General features: G+C 46.4%; 1 protein-coding gene across 4 annotated transcripts in view; it reads left to right on the top strand.

The window, feature by feature from the left end:
• The window catches only part of JCAD (junctional cadherin 5 associated), a 68,512-nt gene that overhangs the window by 29,618 nt on the left and 19,593 nt on the right, over nt 1-19,301 (top strand). The window contains exons 1-3 of one of the 4 annotated variants that reach the window (XM_062568979.1): nt 5,192-5,249; nt 10,607-10,800; nt 18,716-19,074. In XM_062568979.1, coding sequence (XP_062424963.1) covers nt 18,776-19,074 — 299 coding nt within the window. In that variant the 5' untranslated portion in view covers nt 5,192-5,249; nt 10,607-10,800; nt 18,716-18,775. Of the gene's footprint in view, nt 1-5,166; nt 5,250-10,606; nt 10,801-18,715; nt 19,075-19,301 lie in introns of those variants that run through there. The other 3 variants (XM_062568978.1, XM_062568980.1, XM_062568981.1) reach the window with 3 other exon arrangements.

Here is a 19,301-nt window from a genome sequence, read left to right as displayed (position 1 = left end):
AGGCCTTAGCTGTTCTGTTCCTTATCTGAGCAACGGAGATAATTACTGCTAGGACTTCCCATCTCTCCGGGGTGTTATGATGAGAAACTCATTAATATTTGCTGAGTACTTTGGGCCAAAACATTGAATGAAGGAGTTAGAAGAATTACTTTAAGAATACTGAGCACTGCAAAAGTTTTGGAAATACTACCTATTTTGTCCAAGTGTAAAACAGCTAAATTCTAAAAGGTAATTTGTGGGCCATGTCTCCTCATTTTTTCAGTAGTCTTCAATATTCAGATGTTTTCATACACACAGTATTTGTACATATTTACTTCACATTAACTACTCTTTTCTTTTTAGTTTTTTGTCCCCCCCTTTTTTTTGTCCTGCCAGCACGCATCCATATACCACGCTTTAGGATTCTGAGGTAACTCCAACAGAGACGATAGCTGAGTCCTTGCATTTAGAGGGAAAACACACTCAACTCATGCGCTGAAATACTGCTTTCTTGCAGCATCGCTTCAATCACTCCATCACATCTGTGTCCAAAGGAGCAAGACTCTAAGCTTGACAAATTACCACAGTCTGTGGCCCAATACCTTTCGCAGACCCTAATTGCTGTGAATTAAATTGGCCCCACAGAATGGTCAGCGTGCGGTATCAAGAACTGTTCCCCATCTATTCAGCACACATCCACACTCATTCTATCCGCTTCTCTGGGACGCTTAGAAAGTGGTAAAACATTTAAGAAACTGAATCCCCAAACATCATGTCCAAGTACAGCTAAAGGAGCACCAATGAACTGATAAACAAAAACACCTCTCCATGGCAATGCTCAGCATTTCGCTTGATGTAGCTATAAAATATCTCAAGTTCCTATGCTCCAAATTAAAAAGAGGTGCCAATTCTATAAACAGGTGATCACCGACAGGATGGGTAATGCGACATGTTTTCTTGAAAAAGCGTAATAGCTATTTTGTTTATGAATAGCATCTGTTCTAAGTAAGTTTAATATAGCATTGCTGTAACATGTGCCATATAGGATAGACAAGAGGGAAAAATAAGCATGGTTTTAAAGACACATCTGTGGCTAGTTAGTTATGGTAAACTTCAGGTATGTGGTGATTTCAGCATATGTTCTTAAATACATTCCCAGCAAGTGAAGCTAAGACAAAAACTGTCACATTATTTCAGAGAATAATTCAGGCACCTACTCCTCTCAAACCATACCAAAATTTGAAAAAATCTGGTTTATTTCACTGAAAAAAAAAGCCCTGACATAAGATCAACTCCAGAAGTTGAGAAGTTGTGAGGCACAACAACGTTTGCATCAAACTGGATGGGAATGGCAGGAAAGCAACAAGGCTGATGATGGGACATAAAAGAGAAACAGAAGACTCCCAGTCAGGGATGTTTTTAGCCCAAAGAGAATTATAAAAGCATAAAGCAGCAATAACTTGCACAGAGCAGAGCAAGACTTCCCATTCACTCATCGCACAGTAATGGCAAGCAGCAGTGCTGCTGCTGAAGAGCTGGCTAATGTGCAGTATGCGTGTGTGTTTTTCCTTCTCTCCTCCCTGTGTATTATTTCATCTATATTTCCCCCATCTGGACTGCTTTTCTTATGTTTGCATGTTTCTGTTTTCTATGATTTCTCTCTATAATGGCCACTAACTCAGACTTTCAGACGCTGCTCTTCATTTCCTTAGGAACTGAGCCCTGGTGGTCCTGTACTGTGGTCACCCGGACACGTGGCGCCTGCTCTACCACATCCCACAGGTTATTTATCAGAATCTGGACTCTAGAGAGAGGATGACTTTACCTCCCTTTACTGCCTGTTTTGTGCAGCCCTCTGCACTCCTGACCAGATACCCGCCTCTGTCACAGACACTACAGGGCTTTGATTTATAGTTTCTTTGCTCTTTTTCTTGCCCCTACAAGTCAAATTGTGGTCCTCTTGTCTGGAAGGAGTCAGGACGGGGAGATCCATTCTTGCACTTCTGCTCTGATCATAAAAAGGAGAAATTGCTTTCCATGACTCCTCCACTTGTCTTTGCCCTTCTCCTGAGAGCCACAGTTTATATTGCAGTAGCCACCCACCCGAAGACCACAACTCCACTGATCTGAGCACTGAGCCACTGAGCTTAGATGCTCAGATTAAAAGCAATGTCTGCCCAAAGAGTTCATGCTATGAAAAAAAAAAAAAAAAAAAAAAAAAAAAGATAAGAGCAAATAGGAGCAAAGGCTCAACGCTAGGCCCAGTGGCTTTAAGGAATTCTTTAGCAACTGCACAACTCCTAACAAATCTATGGAAATGTCTTTCTTCCAAGAGTGACACTTCCCTTCACAGCCTGCAAAGAATTCTCAAAAGAGGTGTGACAAAAATATCCCCAAAAGGTGAGATGCAATTGGCATATGGTTCTGAGGCTCTGGGTTTGCCCCAGCATTGCTCAGTAAATGATCAAAATTTCCTTCTCTGGAGTGGTAGCTCCAGCTTGTGTGTTCTCCTCTTGCCAACCCCTAAAGCCAGTGCCACAGCAGTTTTCCACAGTCGAGCCATCAAAGCTCCTGGCTCTGGAGCAAGGACATTCTCAGTATATCACAGAGCAAAAGCCCAACAGGAGGTCACAGCTTTCTGGCCTAGGAAGGAGGGATGTAAACAGGACTGTTTCCTAAGATCAAGGACAGCAGACAGGCCCAGGCTGAATAAAATTGGAGCCATTCAGAGGAGAAAATCATCCTGGAAATATTTTCATACAAGACACTAGAGATAGATATTAAAAAAAAATCCAATTTGCCTATTAGAGTCAAGATATTTAAATAATCAACCTTAACCAGTGCCAGCATGGCTTCTTCACTGGAAACGTATGCTATCATCATATCTATGAGAAACTATGCTGTGACAAAAATCTTTCTACCGATTCGGTTACAGACTTCTTTGTCTGCTACAAGGATGTGCCATGGACAGAGCATGGACTTCTCCAATGAGCAAATATAAAACTCTTCAGATAGCTGCAGATATCACCTACAAGGGGTACTGCTGAAGGTCCCACTGATGCTAGTAGCAGGGTCCCTGTGAGCATAGCTAGGCAAGTGCCAGGGACTGCAGGTTCAGAGCCTCACCATCAGAAGAAGAAAGGTGAAGGTGCCTATAGAAAAGTAGCCAATGAGGACACCAAACCAGAAAACTGAGAAACCTGTACTCTGGTCTGGGTTCTCCTGTGGCCTACTCCAGTGACTTTGGACTAGTCATTTAACCTCTCTGCCCTTATTTTCCCAGCTATTAACTACAACATGCATCGAATAGGACTCAAATTATGAATGTGTTTTTAACACAATTGATGGGCCCAAGCAATTGCTGAAGTAAATGATTCACAAGTATATTTTTTCAAGAGTGTCATTAAACTAAATTAAATTTGCAAATGATTCCCCTTTTTTTCAGAAGCTAAATAAACGATAGGGAGTAGAGGTGGGGAAACAGGCATCCAATAATGCCTCAGAGAAGCTCATGAATATCATCAATGAAAATAGATCCTAATTGCATCAGCTTTGGTAGTACTATTGACAGAAGAGATAACTAGGAATGTGATAACTAGTTTGTTTCTCCTGCCATCGCTCACATGCTGCAATTCCCTCTCCGGTTGTCAACGATGCCTCCTGGGGTTCACAGCCCTCCCCAGTGCCTGGGGGAGCCCTTCATGGCTTGGCCCGGGTGCTAGCCCAGTCTTTCAAGCACTGTTTACTTTAAAAGTATATCTTCAGTTCGTTCTTCCTCCTTGAGGGATCCCTGTCTTCCCTTCTGCAGAATTTCCTTGTGTAGAGAAAGCTGGTGTTTTTCCCGTTAATTGAGCAATGTGTGCTGGAGGGAGGGGGCTGGAGGTGACTTGGTCTTTTCAGAGAAAATAACCTGCCCAAAGCACACAGGAGTTTGCAGCAGGGCTGCCGCTGTCAGAAAGGCGATGAGTGCTCTGGGTCAGGCTTTGCTGTGTTATTTTTTTGGGAGGATGTGATGCTGCAGTTGGAAGTCTGTCTCACTCAGCTTCACAGCTAAGCACCCGCAGAGCAGGCTTGTGTGGACGAGATGGACAGTCTCAGGGCTTGAAGTTAACCAGACCTTCTAATATTTTGTTTATTTAGCTTGCAAGTTCACCGTACATGCTTTACTACTGGGTAAGACATGCGCTGTCACAGAAGTAAGCATGTTTACAGGGAAGGATTAGAGGAGGATCAGCAGATCCTGGCACTGGCTGGAGGAGTGCTCCTAATTTCAGTAGGAGCTGGTGCCCTTGGCTTGCTCTGTGCAAGCAAATGCTTCTCTCAGCTGGAGGTTCATGGGGCTGGGACCAAGGCATGGCTCCGTAGGGCCAAGAGAGTCCAGCCAGGCTGGACCCCACTTCCCAATGGGGGGTCCAAGATGTCGCCACCTCCCAGGAACGGCTGAGCAAGGCAAGAGACTGTGATCCCCGGACCCAGTGAACTGCTGGAGGGTCCCCTGGCTGGGAGACAGGCTCCATGCCTCCGCGTGGCTACTGCGCCCCAGGCTCCCCTCCAAGGGATGGGGTGGCTGCCCTGGACAGCGGCTAGCGGAGTTGTGGTCCTGAGCAGGGCCCGTGCCTTCCCTGGACTCTGTGGGGGCTCTTAAGCAAAGGAAGAGGAGAAGGGAGAGAGGGAAGGAAAGAAGGAAGAAGGAAAGGAAAAGGAAAAGGAAAAGGAAAAGGAAAAGGAAAAGGAAAAGGAAAAGGAAAAGGAAAAGGAAAAGGAAAAGGAAAGGAAAGGAAAGGAAAGGAGGAAAGAAAGGAAAGGAGGAAAGAAGGAAAGGAAGCTGGGTGGCGGTTTCTTCAGCGGAAAAACAGCAGCCCCTGAAAGCGGGCAGGGGGGCGCGGAGCCGAGCCGGGCCGGGCCGGGCCGGTCTAGTCCGCGCCCGCGCTGCGCCCAGCGCGCCCCGCCGCGCGCGGCTGTCCCGGGCGGGCCGGAGGCGCCACCCGCCCGCGCGCGGGGCCGCGGGAGCAGCGGGGCCGCGGGGCCGCGGGAGCAGCGGGGCGCGCCCGCCCCCGCCCCCGGCGCCGGCTCCGCGGCGGGTCCCGGCTGCCGCGGCCCCGCCCCGCGCCGCCCCGCTGCCGCGGCCCCGCCCGCCCGCGCGCCGCGGGGCCCGGCCGGGCGCTGCGCCGAGGGTCGCGGGCGCCGCAGGCTCGGCGCCGCCCGCCCGCCGCGGCCGAGCAGCGCCGCCGCCGCCCGCTCCTGCCCGCTCCTGCGCGGCCCGCCGGAGGGTGAGTCGCGGGCCGGCGGGGGAGGAGGCGGGCGGGCGAGGGGAGAGATGTAGCGAAACCCCTAAATCTTGGCTTTTCTTGCCGGTGTCTGCGCACATGGGGAGCGCCGCCGAAGAAGCCTCCTCTCTCCGTGTATACATCTGCACAGGGCGTTACAGAGCTGTGTAGCTGCCTTTTGCATTCCTGCCCGCCGTGCTGTGGACTCTCGCTTCCTTTTTTCACAAAAGTGTCTCCGCGCAAGCGGAGGGCCCGGCGGCTTCGGCACGCTGCCCTCCCCGCTCGGGTCGCTTTGCACCTGCCGGCTCCACCGCCTCCTCCTCCTCCTCCTCGTCCTGCTCGTCCTCCCGCCGGCGCCCCGCGGGCAGAGGGGCTCCGCGGGGCGCGCGGGCCCCGCGAAGGGTCCCCGCGTGCCGGCGCAGCCCGGGAGCCGCGCGCGGAGCTGCGGCCCGCGCCGCCCGCGCGCAGCTCCCGCGCCCCCCGGCGGATCCCGTCGGCGGGCGCCGCGCAGCGGGACCTGGTATCGGGGTCCGGAGCATGAGCCGCCTCCGCTGGCGGTATTCATTCCCGTTACGATGTTTGCACAGCAGTCCTTTCAATAATAACCCTTTGGGGTTATTTCCTTAAAAAAAAAAAAATCCAATTACTGTTACAAAGGAGATGAGAAAAGCTGTTATGTCAGAAGGAGAACTGTGCTGTTATGTCATTCCATAATTGTCCCCAAACTACAGATTATGGCTTTATTCTGCCACTGGATCTGTGCCAAAGGACTCTTGCATCTATTAAGTTTTTCTTCTGTCAAGAGTTGAGAATAATGGGTTTTTTGTGGCACAGACCCTACATGTTAGGTTACTCTAGCTCATGTTTTTAAGTGAAAATATGATGTAACTATTCTGAGTAGTAAATCTGATCCATAAAGCCAAGACATTAAATCTTGGCTAGTGACAATGAGAATTGTGTCTTCCTGAAAAGTATTGGGCTTACGCTTCTTAGCATGAGCTGAGGATTTTCTCTGCTTTTCTTTAAAAGTTCAGATTCTGTCTGGGACGGGTGTTGCTGTTTGTGGGTAATAGGCGCCCAGAATATAGCAGCCTTCCACTTTCAGACTGAAAAATAGCAGGCTAGTGACAGAGAAGGTTTGCACGCTTGGGAGATGCAGGCTTCAGCCGCCACGGGAGCCTGAATTCGTGACAGCTCTTCGGGTTTGCATCTGCCTGCCCTGTTACCTTCGTGCAGTTCCAGCCTCCGCCACGGTACCGCTTGGAGGAAAAACTCTGGTCCTTGCAGGCGTTCCCTGCGCGGCAGGCAGCGTAGCTCCGCCGGGGAGCACGCGCGGGGGCCGCCGGCGGGGCGGGAGGCGGGCGCGACGGCACCCCGAAGCCCCCCGAAGCTGCGCGCCGCCCGGCACGGCACACGGATGCCGGCCCGGTCTGTCGCTGCGCCGGCTGAGCCTCGCCGCGGCATCCTCACTGCCTCTGCTGATGTTCAGAGTTGCTTGTTGCTACAACGTGCGTTCGCCAGCACGTGGAAAATAACTGATCTTTCGGTCTGTCCGGCTGCGTGTATCGAGTGCCGTATTACAGTAGTATATTGTTCTTTAGATGCATAATTTCACTGGCCTCCTATGACCTAAAAAGCACACAGAAAATAAACAAGGGCATATTGTTCAGTGGGAAGGATGCAGAAAATTCTTCTGCCTTAGCCGTCTGGCTAGGGGAAAGTTACTTTTAAGTGTTTCCTCTGATTGCCAGAGAAATGACATGGCACATGTGAATTTGGTTTTTGCCAAGACAGACATTTCTGAACTTCGCAGTCACCTTGGAACTAGTCGAGTACATAGCAAAGTCCTGCCCAAATCTTCTATTCTAACTAATTTGGCCAGAGTCCATCCTAATTAACCTTGAGGGAGTTCAGGGGTGGGAGAGCTTGGTATGAAACAATTGTTCTCTTGTAATTTGCTTTTCACAATATGTTGACCCAAACCAAGAGCTGCATCTCTAAAATCCTCTGGGTCTCTTGCTGAAGCCATTACACCAGTTTATTTGTCTTTTAACAGATGTTGTTTTCCACTTCTTGAGTGGAAAGGGTTATCTCACTTTCTACAACCTTGTTATTGTGCTTTGTTTCAAGAGTCAGTGGACTGGTGGCTTGCTGGGGAAGCTTACTCACTGCTTCCAGCTACAAAGGAAGGGGCTGGTCAGGCCTTCAGCAGTCCTGATGTGATCATTAAGGTCTCTGTGTGAACTGACGGCATTTTTTCACATCTCCAGTACAGATAACCCACACTTCTTTTGGTATTACCAGTGCCTGCAGAGAACAGAAGTTGGCGGTAGCACCTGTGTTGTCCGAGCATATTACAGGTAGACTATTAATAGAGCTGATGAGCCATAACTTGGATCATCCAAAAATGTGGAACAAGGGAATGTTTGGGGAAATTTCCTTAGGAAAGGAAAAAAATAGAGTTAAAGGCTGAGTGCATTTTTGAAAGTGCTGAGCACACCTAGAAATCACTGAGTGAGTGACAAAAAAACTCATCATTTTTGAAATTTTAGGATGATTCCTCTTCCCCCATTGTGATGACTGTCTGTTGCTTGCCTCGCGGGTGCAGGAGGGTTTGTCCATGCTCAAGAGCCATGCCGCTTCTCTCCAGTCTATGCTTTGCATAAAGTGACAGGCATTTGCATGGCACATGCAGTGCATCAGCAGCATAGTGAGACTTGCTGTACAGGCTTCTTGAATGTCTGCCCTATTTTTTTCTACACTAATACTTTCAAATGTTATTTTGGCATTTATTTTCTTGTAGTGCAACAGGTCGGGGGGAAATCCTGCTGAGAATACAAGGCAGGACATACAGACACAAGAAAGAAAGATCAAAGACGTCTGTAATACAGGAAGAAGTAGAGGGTCAATCCAGAATAGAGGGCATTAGATTATACATGCAAGGGTAATATAAAGGGGATAACAGCACAGGAAAGGATGGTAATGTCTGAAAATGAGTAAACAAGCAGATGCATAAGATTGTACTGAGAATTTATTTATTGCAGCAGACACAGTCCTTATCTCTTTGAAAGAAGAGAAGGCCATACCACCTTGGACAGCCTCTGTTCACAGCCACATTTGTGAGAGGAGAAAGTGTTTGTTTACAGATCTTTCCTCCTTGAATGCTGTCCCGATGGGCCCGCCGATCCTGCTGTGATTAGTAGCATGCTAATGTGTGTAATCCTTTTGATCACAGAGCCCAAGCTCTATAAGCCATGTCACTGTCACCTCAGAGAAGTTCAACTATGTGATGGATCCCTTATTAAAAATTGTTACTTCAGAAGACTGAATACAGTTATTATTGTGATCCTTTCTTTGGTTTGTACTGATGGAGAGCTCTTCTGTTTAAAATAATAATAATACGTGTAGTCCCAGCACAGGCATAGATTATTAGCACTTTACCTGTAGGTTTTTAAGTGGGACGATTGGCACGTAAAGTCCTAATTTTAAGATATAAACAAAAAATGTGATTTCATTTACTTTGTTCCACCACAGCCCTGATGGATTACCCCGTACAAAACAGTGCATTAACAGCATGAAAATGTTAATTTGGATTCTAAAAAATATATTCTTCTATAGCTCCTAGACTTGGCTAATTACGCTTTGTTTAATAAATGTACTATTTTGTTCTTCTGTTGTGACAAACAAAAGCTGTCATTTGAGGAAATATGCCATATGCTGCCAATTGGCCTAAGAACTCGTTATATCTTTAGTACAGAGTAGCAGTGAGTGCTCTTTAACAATTGCTCCTTCTCTGGAAAAAAAGTCTGGACCGTTTTCAGAGTAGTAATGTGCTGCTCTGTCATCAGCGGACACAAGCCGTTGACGTTTTGAAACGCAGCTAAAACGAGCAGCAGTATCTGGGCATGCTTGGAGATTTCCTCTCTCCTTATATGTATCTGCTTCTATCTGGTTGCTTATGAGCCACAGTAAATGAGTGTGTAGTCAGTGCTGGATTGCTCCATGGCAAATTTAAAAATCAACCCTCTTTTAGACATAAAACGACACCTATGCACCATCAAAGATGTATTTTATCACTGTGTGAACCTTGAAAAGAAACTAGTACCCTGTACACAAATGACCACATTATTTTTTTAAAAAAAAGATAACGCAGCTCTCCAAAACTTTTTCTTGGCAAGTTTGAGAAGGCAAACTTTGAAATATGACCCAAAACCTAACAAACCAGGGCTGTTAAACCCCTGGAGAGAGGTAGTCACTCATTAAGATCTGGCTCCCCGGGGGAGGAGACTCTTTTTGCTGTCTTGTGGCCCAGTGGGTCTGCTGATGCATCTGCTGATGCGCTGCCCCAGTAAGACAAAAGATAGGAGTAACTATCTTCTTATAGTTAAATAAACTCTTTCTTTAACACTCACTTCTCTTCTTCTTCTGAATTCCTAATTTTATTGGCGATTTATTGTATCATTAATTTATTTTCTGGCATATTCCTCAGTGATTTCCGTGAGGACTTTTGGACAAAGAATGTGAAGAGGATGTGAATGTGAGCTTTAATTTTCATTGTCTATGAATCTCTGTATTAGAGAAAATGTGAACTTTCCTGCCCACAAGTAATGGAAGTTAAACACAAAAATCACAGGTTTTTTTCATCTCTATGAGATGAATGAGAGAGACGTGCAGGCCTGGGAACACTTATGGAGCCAACATAAAGTTGAATTACCTTCCAGAAATGAATTTAGCATGTCTTCTGTACTTGTAGTCAGCAGAGGGGATTATTCATTTAGCACTAGTGTCTTTGAAGACCTCAATATGGTTTTGGCTCTATAGGAGGCTTTCTTGGGGCTTTGGCTAGTGTGTGTCCATGATCGGACACAAGTCCTCTGGTGGGGACCCAGCTGTGGAGTTTCCACTCAGCTCATCAGCAGTAGCTCGTCTCTGAGGGGCATCCTTCCGTGTGTAATGTGTTTTTTGTAACCTCAGGCAGAGTCAATCTCTCCCATCCCTGCAGGAGAAGCAAAGTTTCTGTCTCTGCTTGAGTGCTGTTTTCTACCTTGCCAGGCCTGTCTGCTCTTGTATCCTCCTCACACTCTCCTCGAGTGCATCAAGAAAAGGGACTGCAGAGTAGCTCATTGGTGGCATTTTATAATAGTGTTTGTTTTACTTTTGACGATAGTATGAGGGGAAAAAGCCCTATTATAATTCAGGTGAGGTGTCTGTTCATAAGACTGGGAACTGCGTACAGAAAGGGGTTTGATTTTCTTGGAAAAGTGTTATTTTCAGTGAGCAATTTGTTAAGCGATGCCTTGTGGATGGTATTTTATCTTAGGGAGTTATGCTCCTGACTCCCGTTCTTTGCTGCACTGCAGGATCCCCAGAGGACTTTTCCTCTCGAAAAGCAATGCCCTGGTTGTCCTCGGCGGTATGTGGTTCAGCGTGCACGTACACGGCACTGTTCATATTACAGTTCAAAGCGAGGGAGCAAGGCCCATGGGAGAGAATTGAGACCAACAAACTGCAGTTGATAAGTCAAGGTGGGAAATACTCAGCCCAGAAACTACAGGTGAGAACTATATTCTGACAAAACAATACTTTTTTTTTTTTTTTTTTTTTTTCAGTTTGAGGAGTGGAGGAATGTCAAAATACTTCATTTGCATCCAAAATAATTTTGTTTTGAGGCAGGATCTGCTTTATCTGCGCTCTTCCTCTTAGGTGTTCGTTTAGCCTCTTCTTGAAAACCGCTAATGATGGAGAGTCACAGCCTCCCAGGGTACCCAATGTTAACTATTACCATGCTTGGACAGTGTCTCCTAATATCTAACCTAAATCTGCCTTGCTGCACACTAAGCCCATCACTTTTTTTTCCCCACATCTGCAGGGAGCAGGACAAGATTTATCTCTCCCTTTTAGCAGCCTGGTATATTGGAAAGTTGTTATCATGTCTCATTCTCTCATTCTCATTCCTCCTCCCTTTTTTGCAGCTAAACAAGCCCACTTTGTGCAGCCTTTTCTCAAGGGGTCATGCTTTCTAAACCTTTTGTCATCCTTGCAAGCAGCTGGGGGAGAGCAACTTCTCCCTTGGCACAGGGCCGCAAACTGATTCAGTGCTGGAGCGCTGCGCGGGGAGAGCGGCCCCCTCCCGTGCCTTACACGCAGTGCTCCTGGCAGTACCGCTGCAAGCCCTGCAGGACCATTGATGCCTTTTCTGTTTGTGGCTCTAGTCCCTGAGACTCTTTTACCGTACTGCTCCATTTAGCACTTCTGCATTGCATCCTTCTTAAGCGTGGTGCATTGCCACTGTCTGTATTGGATTTCAATCATTGATTTCAGACTGGTTCTTCAATTTATTAAAATTTTATTCTAATTGTAATCCCTGAAAATGCTTGCAGCACTCCCTGCAGATTTGTAGTTGTAATCTTTATTCTAACTTAAAAGTCATTAATGGAAATACTGAATAGAACAGGACCCCTGGCAGACTCCTGACAAATATTTTCAGATTGACATTGAATTTACTAACTATTCCATGAGTACAGATTTGAAACATTTGTATACCCACCTTGAGTAAATTATACCTAATTGTATTCACCTGGTTTGCATATGACTATCACATGCATTTATCAAATGCTTTCCTAGTTCAAAATGTGTGACTTCTACTGTTGTTTTTCCTCTAGTCCCTATGCTACTTATTCCATCAAAGAAGAAAATTAAATTGATTAGACTTAATTTGTTCTTAACAAGTCTGTGTTTTCTCTTTTCTCATTATTTTTCTCCTCTGGGAGTGGATGCAGCTGCTGTGCCAGGCAGGGAGGGGGAATGGGAAGGGTGCTGCTGTTCCTCCTGTGTCACACAACTCTGTGTGACATAGCTCCCCTGCTTGCTTGTGATAAATCAACACGTTGTGAGTATTTACAAGTGGGCTGAATAATTTGTCCGAATAGATATCAAAGTCAGGCTGTTTGGTCTATAATACCTCAGCTCTGTCTCCTTCCCTCTTTTGTTTGAAGTTAGATGATAAGTTTGCCCTTCACCCATCCTTTGCAAGTTTCTAGGAGGTATTCGCTAATGGCTCAGAGGCTGCTCTGGCTAGTTCCTTACTTCTTTTGTACATTTAATTAAGCCCTGGTGAGTTTAATACATCCAATTTTGTTAATATTCTGAAACCTCTTTGTTCCTTGTTCTGGTCTATCATCCTTGTACATCATTTGTATTAAATATCTAATATTTGATCATAGCAAATGTTATTGTTGAAGACTCTTGAAACAGTTGAATTTTATCTTTACCATTTGAATGTCATATCTTAAACAACTTAGTGCACTGTGGTGATGATCTGTGCTGCTTTGTAGCTCTAAATCAAGGGTAGAAGCACAGCATGCCAGGTGCTGTACAAACACAGAGCAGCAGAACAAACTGATCTGACTTTATTGTCTTTAAAAAAGATGGAAAGATCAAGGTAGAAGTCTTATTTAATGTGTTTGTTTTTGATAAGCCGTCTGGTATGTACACATGCAAAAACAGAGTGAGAAAACAGAAGAGGTTACAATAGCCAAAGACTAACATATTTTCCTGTGATGTAGCAGAGAGTTATATTTAGACTGAGCTAGTAATAACATCTAGTTTTAAAGCTTTTACTGTGAGAACCTGTTTTCCATTGCAGTAGTTTGTCAGGCTTTTATCACTTGATCTAAGATTTTCAGGTTGTGTCTCTTGCTCAGGCTAAATTTATTTTAATATCGTCAGCTAAATCAATTCAACCATTTCCAAGAAAAACTAGGGGTCAGAGGAAGGGGAGAAGGAATGTTGCTTTGCCCACATTAAAAAGGAAAAAGAAAACCCCAAATCTTAGTAGTAGTAGTACCATCATGCTTGAAAACAGAACCTATGGTTTAGGACTTGGAGAAGTCCATGCATGTTTCCAGCAGACACTTATCTGGTTCTGCTGCTCCATTTGCTGAAGATTTTCTCCTCGCAGCCATCAGCATCCCAGCTTCTGGTGCTGACCAGTCTGCAGTTGACCCACCCCACATGGCGACAGCACTCCATGCTTTCCCTGCTGCTATATGTATGTGACCAGGCTATGTGTGCATAGCTGGCTGGACAAGACAAGGGACAGAGGATCATAGAATCATAGAATCAGTAAGGTTGGAAGGGACCTCTGGAGATCATCTAGTCCAACCCCCATGCTCAGCAGGGTCACCTAGAGCATGGTAGATAGGGTTGCATCCAGGCAGGCCTTGAATATCTCCGGAGAAGGAGATTCCACAACCTCACTGGGCAACCTGTCCCAGTGCTCCGTCACTCTCACAGTAAAGAAATTCCCCCGCATGTTCAGGCGGAACTTCCTGTGCTTCAATTTCTGCCCATTGCTTTTTGTCCCGTCACACAGGGCAACTGAAGAAAGTTTGTCCCTGTCCCCTTGACACGCTCCCTTCAGGTACTTGTACACATTGATAAGATCCCCCCTCAGTCTTCTCTTCCCCAGGCTGAAGAGGTCCAGCTCTCACAGCCATTCCTCATAGGGCAGATGCTTCAGCCCTCTGGTCATCCTCATAGCCCTACACTGGTCTCTCTCCAGTAGCTCCATGTCTATCTCGTACTGGGGAGCCCAGAACTGGATGCAGTACTCGAGATGAGGCCTCCCCAGGGCTGAGTAGAGGGGCAGGATCACCTCCCTCAACCTGCTGGCAACAGTCTTCCTAATGCACCCCAGGAGACCATTGGCCTTCTTGGCCACAAGGGCACATTGCTGGCTCATGGTCAACTTGTCATCCACCAGCACTCCCAGGTCCTTCTCTGCAGAGCTGCTCTCCAGAAGGTCAGCCCCCAGCTTGTACTGGTGCCTCGGGTTATTTCTCCCAAGGTGCAGGACTCTGCACTTGCCCTTGTTGAACCTCATGAGGTTCCTCTCCGCCCAACTCTCCAACCTGTCCAGGTCTCCCTGAATGGCAGCACAGCCCTCAGGTGTATCAGCCACTCCTCCCAGCTTGGTGTCATCAGCAAACTTGCTGAGGAGGCACTCTGTCCCCTCATCCAGGTCGTTGATGAATAAGTCGAACAGGATGGGACCCAGTACTGATCCCTGGGGGACACCGCTAGCCACAGGCCTCCAACTAGACTCCACCCTGCTGATGACGACCCTCTGAGCTCTGCCTTTCAGCCAGTTCTCAATCCACCTCACTGTCCACTCGTCTAACCCACACTTCCTGAGCTTATCTAGGAGGATGTTATGGGAGACAGTGTCCAAAGCCTTGCTGAAGTCAAGGTACACAACCTCCACTGCTCTGCCCTCATCTCCCCAGCTAGTCATTCCATCAGAGGAGAGGAAGTTAGAAAAATTACTGCAACCAGCTTTTTTTTGTACTCCTTTGTCCTTATTGTATTGGCATCTGACTCACAACACTTGACTTGCAGAAGCAGTGAGCACTTGCAGCAATAAATCAATGAGAGCACTGTTTTGAACATACCTAGTTCAATATTAAGGCTAAATGCTTAAAACATCAAGTTGTAGATGCATCAGATTGGGCACCTAGAATGATGTTTTTTACTTTAATATCTCCACATAAATACTTCTGTCTGACACACTTCTGATATGAAATGGGAATAATATCAGTGCACTCTACAAAACTGAGTGAAAATAAGCTAGTTTAATAGGTGACCCAGCTAAATAATACACCTTGTGGTTCAGATGCCTGCTTCAGATTCTGTCTTTCGAGCTGTGTTTGGATAGCTGCTGTAGATGAAGGTTATGGAGACCAGCATCACCTACTCTATGCATCAAAGGAGGTGGGAGTCCTGCAGGACTTTTGTAGCCTGAAACCATGTAATTACAGACTGTGGTAACCTATGCATCCATGCAGGATACCTTAATTTTGGCAATTCATATTTGTATGGTTCATTTTGCAATATGAATAATGTTCTTATACTGTTTTGGTTTCTATAAAGTTGTATAGGATTGTTTACAAATTATTATAAATAGTTATACAGTTGGACATGAAGAAAGCAAGCACTTTCAGGGACAGTATTCAAAGAGTTGAAGGGTTGCCATGTTCCTGTTTATTTCAAGTAGCAGAGGGAGGGAGAGAGATGTAACGGAGAACAGCCAGCTCAGTGCCAAGTTCTTCGTCACTTCCAGTCTCCCACCGAAATACGTGGGTACTCTGCAAGGATGATCTCAGGAATTGGGAGTAACCAAAGGAGTAGGCCTGGCGGACGTCTCTAAATGCCATCCGGTGAAGATTCCCAAATGGTATTCAAGCCGTTTGAAAGCCTGGAGACAGGAGCTGCTTCTGCCACTGCTGCATGTGTTGTCACTGCCAGGAGCGGTGATGGCTTGAGAAGCCCTGCCACAGATACAGGCAGTACACAAGCAGCGGTCAGTGTGTTCTTCCCACCGAGAATGGGCTCTATAAGCAGCTCAGAGGAAATTCTAGAACCAGATTTCAAGATCCTTCCAGGTTGTTTGGGGCTTTTCTTAGCAACAGGGATGAGATCCCTGGTCTCCAACGGATTATCCCCGAAACAAGGTGTTCTGAGTAGGTGTCTGTGCACGTGCGTTTGTGTATACATGTGCTAGTGCGCATTTCTGTAGTTCAGCATAGGCTTGTTTCTTTGCAACTGAGAGTGCTGCTGAGAAGTTTCCAGAAAAATGTTTGGCCCCTGTTTCCAGTGTAACGTGGAGTTGTACCGGCTGACTGGGACAAGTCGGAAACACTGGCAAGATAAGAGGCATCCTCAGGAAGCAAACCCTATCAGAAAACACTGATGTCATTGGCAAACAAAACAAATGAGCACTGGGAAAACAAACTGTTTCCAGCGTTGTTGATCTTACCTCAAATTAGAAGCTCTGCACAGACTTTACTCTTTGGCCCAGTCTCATAAATTATTTAGAAGACAGCACAGCAGCAACAGTTTAGTTACTCCTGCCAATACAATTGCTTTGATTTTATTTTTTGAACTCATTTGTTTAAGGAGAGGCGGGAAGAGCGTCCCAGCACTGCACCCCGATTTGACAGCTGGCCAGGCTCTTTGCAGATGTCGGATGCTGCTGTGGTCGTCTCCCGCAGGCTTGCTTCGGGCAAGGGCCTCTGCTGTCCCGCCCAGCCCGGGCCGGTGCTGGAGGACAGTGGCTCCTTGTGACTTCTGCCAACTTGCTTGTTGGCTCGTGCGTTGACACCAGCCCGGCCAGTGTGTCACCCACAGCCCCCGGTGCAGCTCCCCGGGGCGCTCTCTGCGGGCGGCGGGGCTGGCACGTTGCCTTTCCCTCTCCGCCCACTCTCTGCTGCGGCGGGCGGCAGGGAGCGGGTTAACAAACACACCGGTCAGCCCGACAATAATAGCAGGAAAAGCACATTTCTTCCGTGCACCTGTGAGCGCTCCGAAGGGCTTTCTGCTGTTTATGGCAGTCACATCGGATCTTTCTCCTTTCAGAGACTGAGCAGCTCTAGCAGCCAGCTGGTCCCTTTGTGCCGCTCGTACCTGGTGCTGTGCACAGTCCTGAGGGGGTGGAAACTCAGTCATTTAGGTCAGCATTCAAAGCAACCCACCAAATCTTCCTTTTCCCTTGAGAGAGAAGGGTTGCTCTTCCCCTTGACTTTTGCCTAGCTGTTCTTACTGCAGACTCTGTTATTCAGGGCACTTACTGGGAATTTGGAGTCCCATTCTAGCAAGGCCATACTCCTCAATTACCTTCCGCACAGAGCTTTATTTCTCTGTGCTGTGCTTGTGTAAAAAGGGAGAAGATTCTTTAAGCTCTGAAGGCGAACTGGTCTAAACTCCAAGCAGGCTCTCAGGCTGAAAAGCCGCTATTTGCAATGTTCTCAGTTACACATGAAAGCTTGGCTTTGCGTAACAAACTGCGTGTTTTTCTATGCCACGTCGTGAGGGCTGTCCTCGAGACGAGACCTGCCGTCCCTGTAGGCAGCACGCACAAGCTGCAGCGTGCCCAGCAGCACCCCAGGAGCCGGCGCACACGGCATCCAGGAGACGGGCTGAGCCAGCACTGGACGGGGCACTGGAGAGGCACAAAGTTGCCATAAAGCGTGGTGTGCCCTTCCTCAACAGCTGGTTTAAATTCTATGCCTGCCTATCAACTTCTGGGTGTGTGTAGCCAGAGAGCTTTAACACTGATAAACATGGAGCAACCACCTTGGTAGCTGTTCCATCTAATTTAAATTACTGTAAATAGCCGTGAGCAGAGTTCTCCCTTTCCTCTTCCTCAAAAAGAGTTTTAGAGCCCTGTGTGTAAAATGCCCTTGCTGGTCGTGATCAAGCAAGAGACGATCTCTTTCTGAGTTTGTGCCTATGCTGGGCTATACTCCCTCAGGTAAGACCTGCTACTCCAAAGGACACATAATACTCACCAGGCACATTAAATGAAGTCTGTGCAGGTAAAACTGTCTGGAGTGTTTTACATAATGAATAGATTTGTTTCCTGTTTCACTACTTCTTAACACATTTGTTTTTCCCTTGTAACACCAGTCATCCAAGGAGCAGTATACTAGAATCAGTTCATTATTATGTATAATCTACAGAATAGATCATTACATTCTGGTCATTTTAAAACCACAGAAGAATGAATATTCCATAATTGCCATAACAACCTAGAAGAGTAGTATAGACAATAGAGATTGTTTCCTGCGAAGTAATTCAGTTTGCTGAATCTTTGCTGTAGTCAGTAAAGAACTGAGGGCTGTCACTGGAGTGAAATCTTGACTGTCCTGTGTCTTGGAAATCACTGAGACACAACAGACCTATAGGGATCTTGGGTTGTTTTCCATCATTTTGCAGGGTGAAATTGTGCTGTAAAAATAGAGCATACTTGAAATCTTAGGTTTTTTATTATTCTAGTTGAGGATTACTGATTGCCAGTGTGCCAACCTAGGCCAAAAAAAGTCATCTATAAAGAAGAGTTTTTAAGTGGGGCATTGCATGACACTACCTGGGCTTCTCATATGGTAGCATAATTAATTTTTGTTCTTGTGCATATTTTTGGCCTTGTTCATGTGATCTTTTTTTCCAGGTTGGAATATGCAGAACTGTAGGGAGAGGCTCTATTGCCCTGTAATCTAGCCCCTCCTCCTGCAGCTAGCTAAAACCCTGTACAAAACACATCTCCCCATGACTGGAGAAAATCTGTTTTTTAAGCAAATGCCTGCCTCAAATAGTGTGCTTACCTCTGGTGCAAAGATTTTTTTGAGATCACTTAGTGAAAACTGAAAGCTTCAATCATCACTGAATTCTTCAGTTAAATGGACTGACTCAGCAGCAGCACAGCATCTGCTACTTGCCTGAATAAATGTAGGTGTATTGCCTAGGGAAGGTCAGCACATGATTCATCAGCATCTGCATGCGCTTTACTTAATATGTTTTATTATAGGGGTGGAAGACTAAGGCCAGGGGATGAAACTCTTAGTTTCAGCAGCCTACCAACTGAGCGAAGATGTCTTTCCATGTTTAAAGCAGCTTTCTGTTTCTTTTTCCAGTGATGGGTCCTGCTGGAAAGAGCTTTCTGATGGCACAGCTGTGACTGACACCAAAACATTATGTTCAGTGTTGAGGACCTCCTGATTTCTCACGGATACAAATTGTCAAAAAATCCTCCTGTTTCATATGAGAACAGATGTGATGGATACCGGCATGAAACTGCAGGGAATAGGTCTGGTCAGAGAATGCTGAATGGGTTTGAGTCAGAATCAAGAACCAGTGCTTACAGCAAGAAACCTTTGGCAAAAAGCAACTCGAGCAGCACTGAAAGCAGCCATGGGAGCCGAGGGAGGCAAGCAGGTCCTGGTTACCACCATGACCTTCCGGGTTTGTCCACTTTTCATACTTCAGAAGGGGGGTAAGTTTCAGCATCATGCCATTGCTTTACTTTCTCTTCCTTTTGGTTCTGGCAGATAACTAAGCATGACCCTAACCCCAATACCATCTTCTTTTGATCTTTTTCTGCTCCCATACACATGACCATCTTTATGCACTCCAGGTCCACACAAAGCAGTGGTACATCTTCGTAGCCCTGGTCGCAACAGCGACAGGATGACAGGACAGTGGTACATCCATTCACCTTTT

The sequence above is a fragment of the Rhea pennata genome, chromosome 2 (genome assembly GCF_028389875.1).
Source record: "Rhea pennata isolate bPtePen1 chromosome 2, bPtePen1.pri, whole genome shotgun sequence".
NCBI lineage: Eukaryota > Metazoa > Chordata > Aves > Rheiformes > Rheidae > Rhea > Rhea pennata.
Note: the sequence above shows the minus strand (reverse complement) of the source record. Positions and strands in the feature narration are given on the sequence as shown.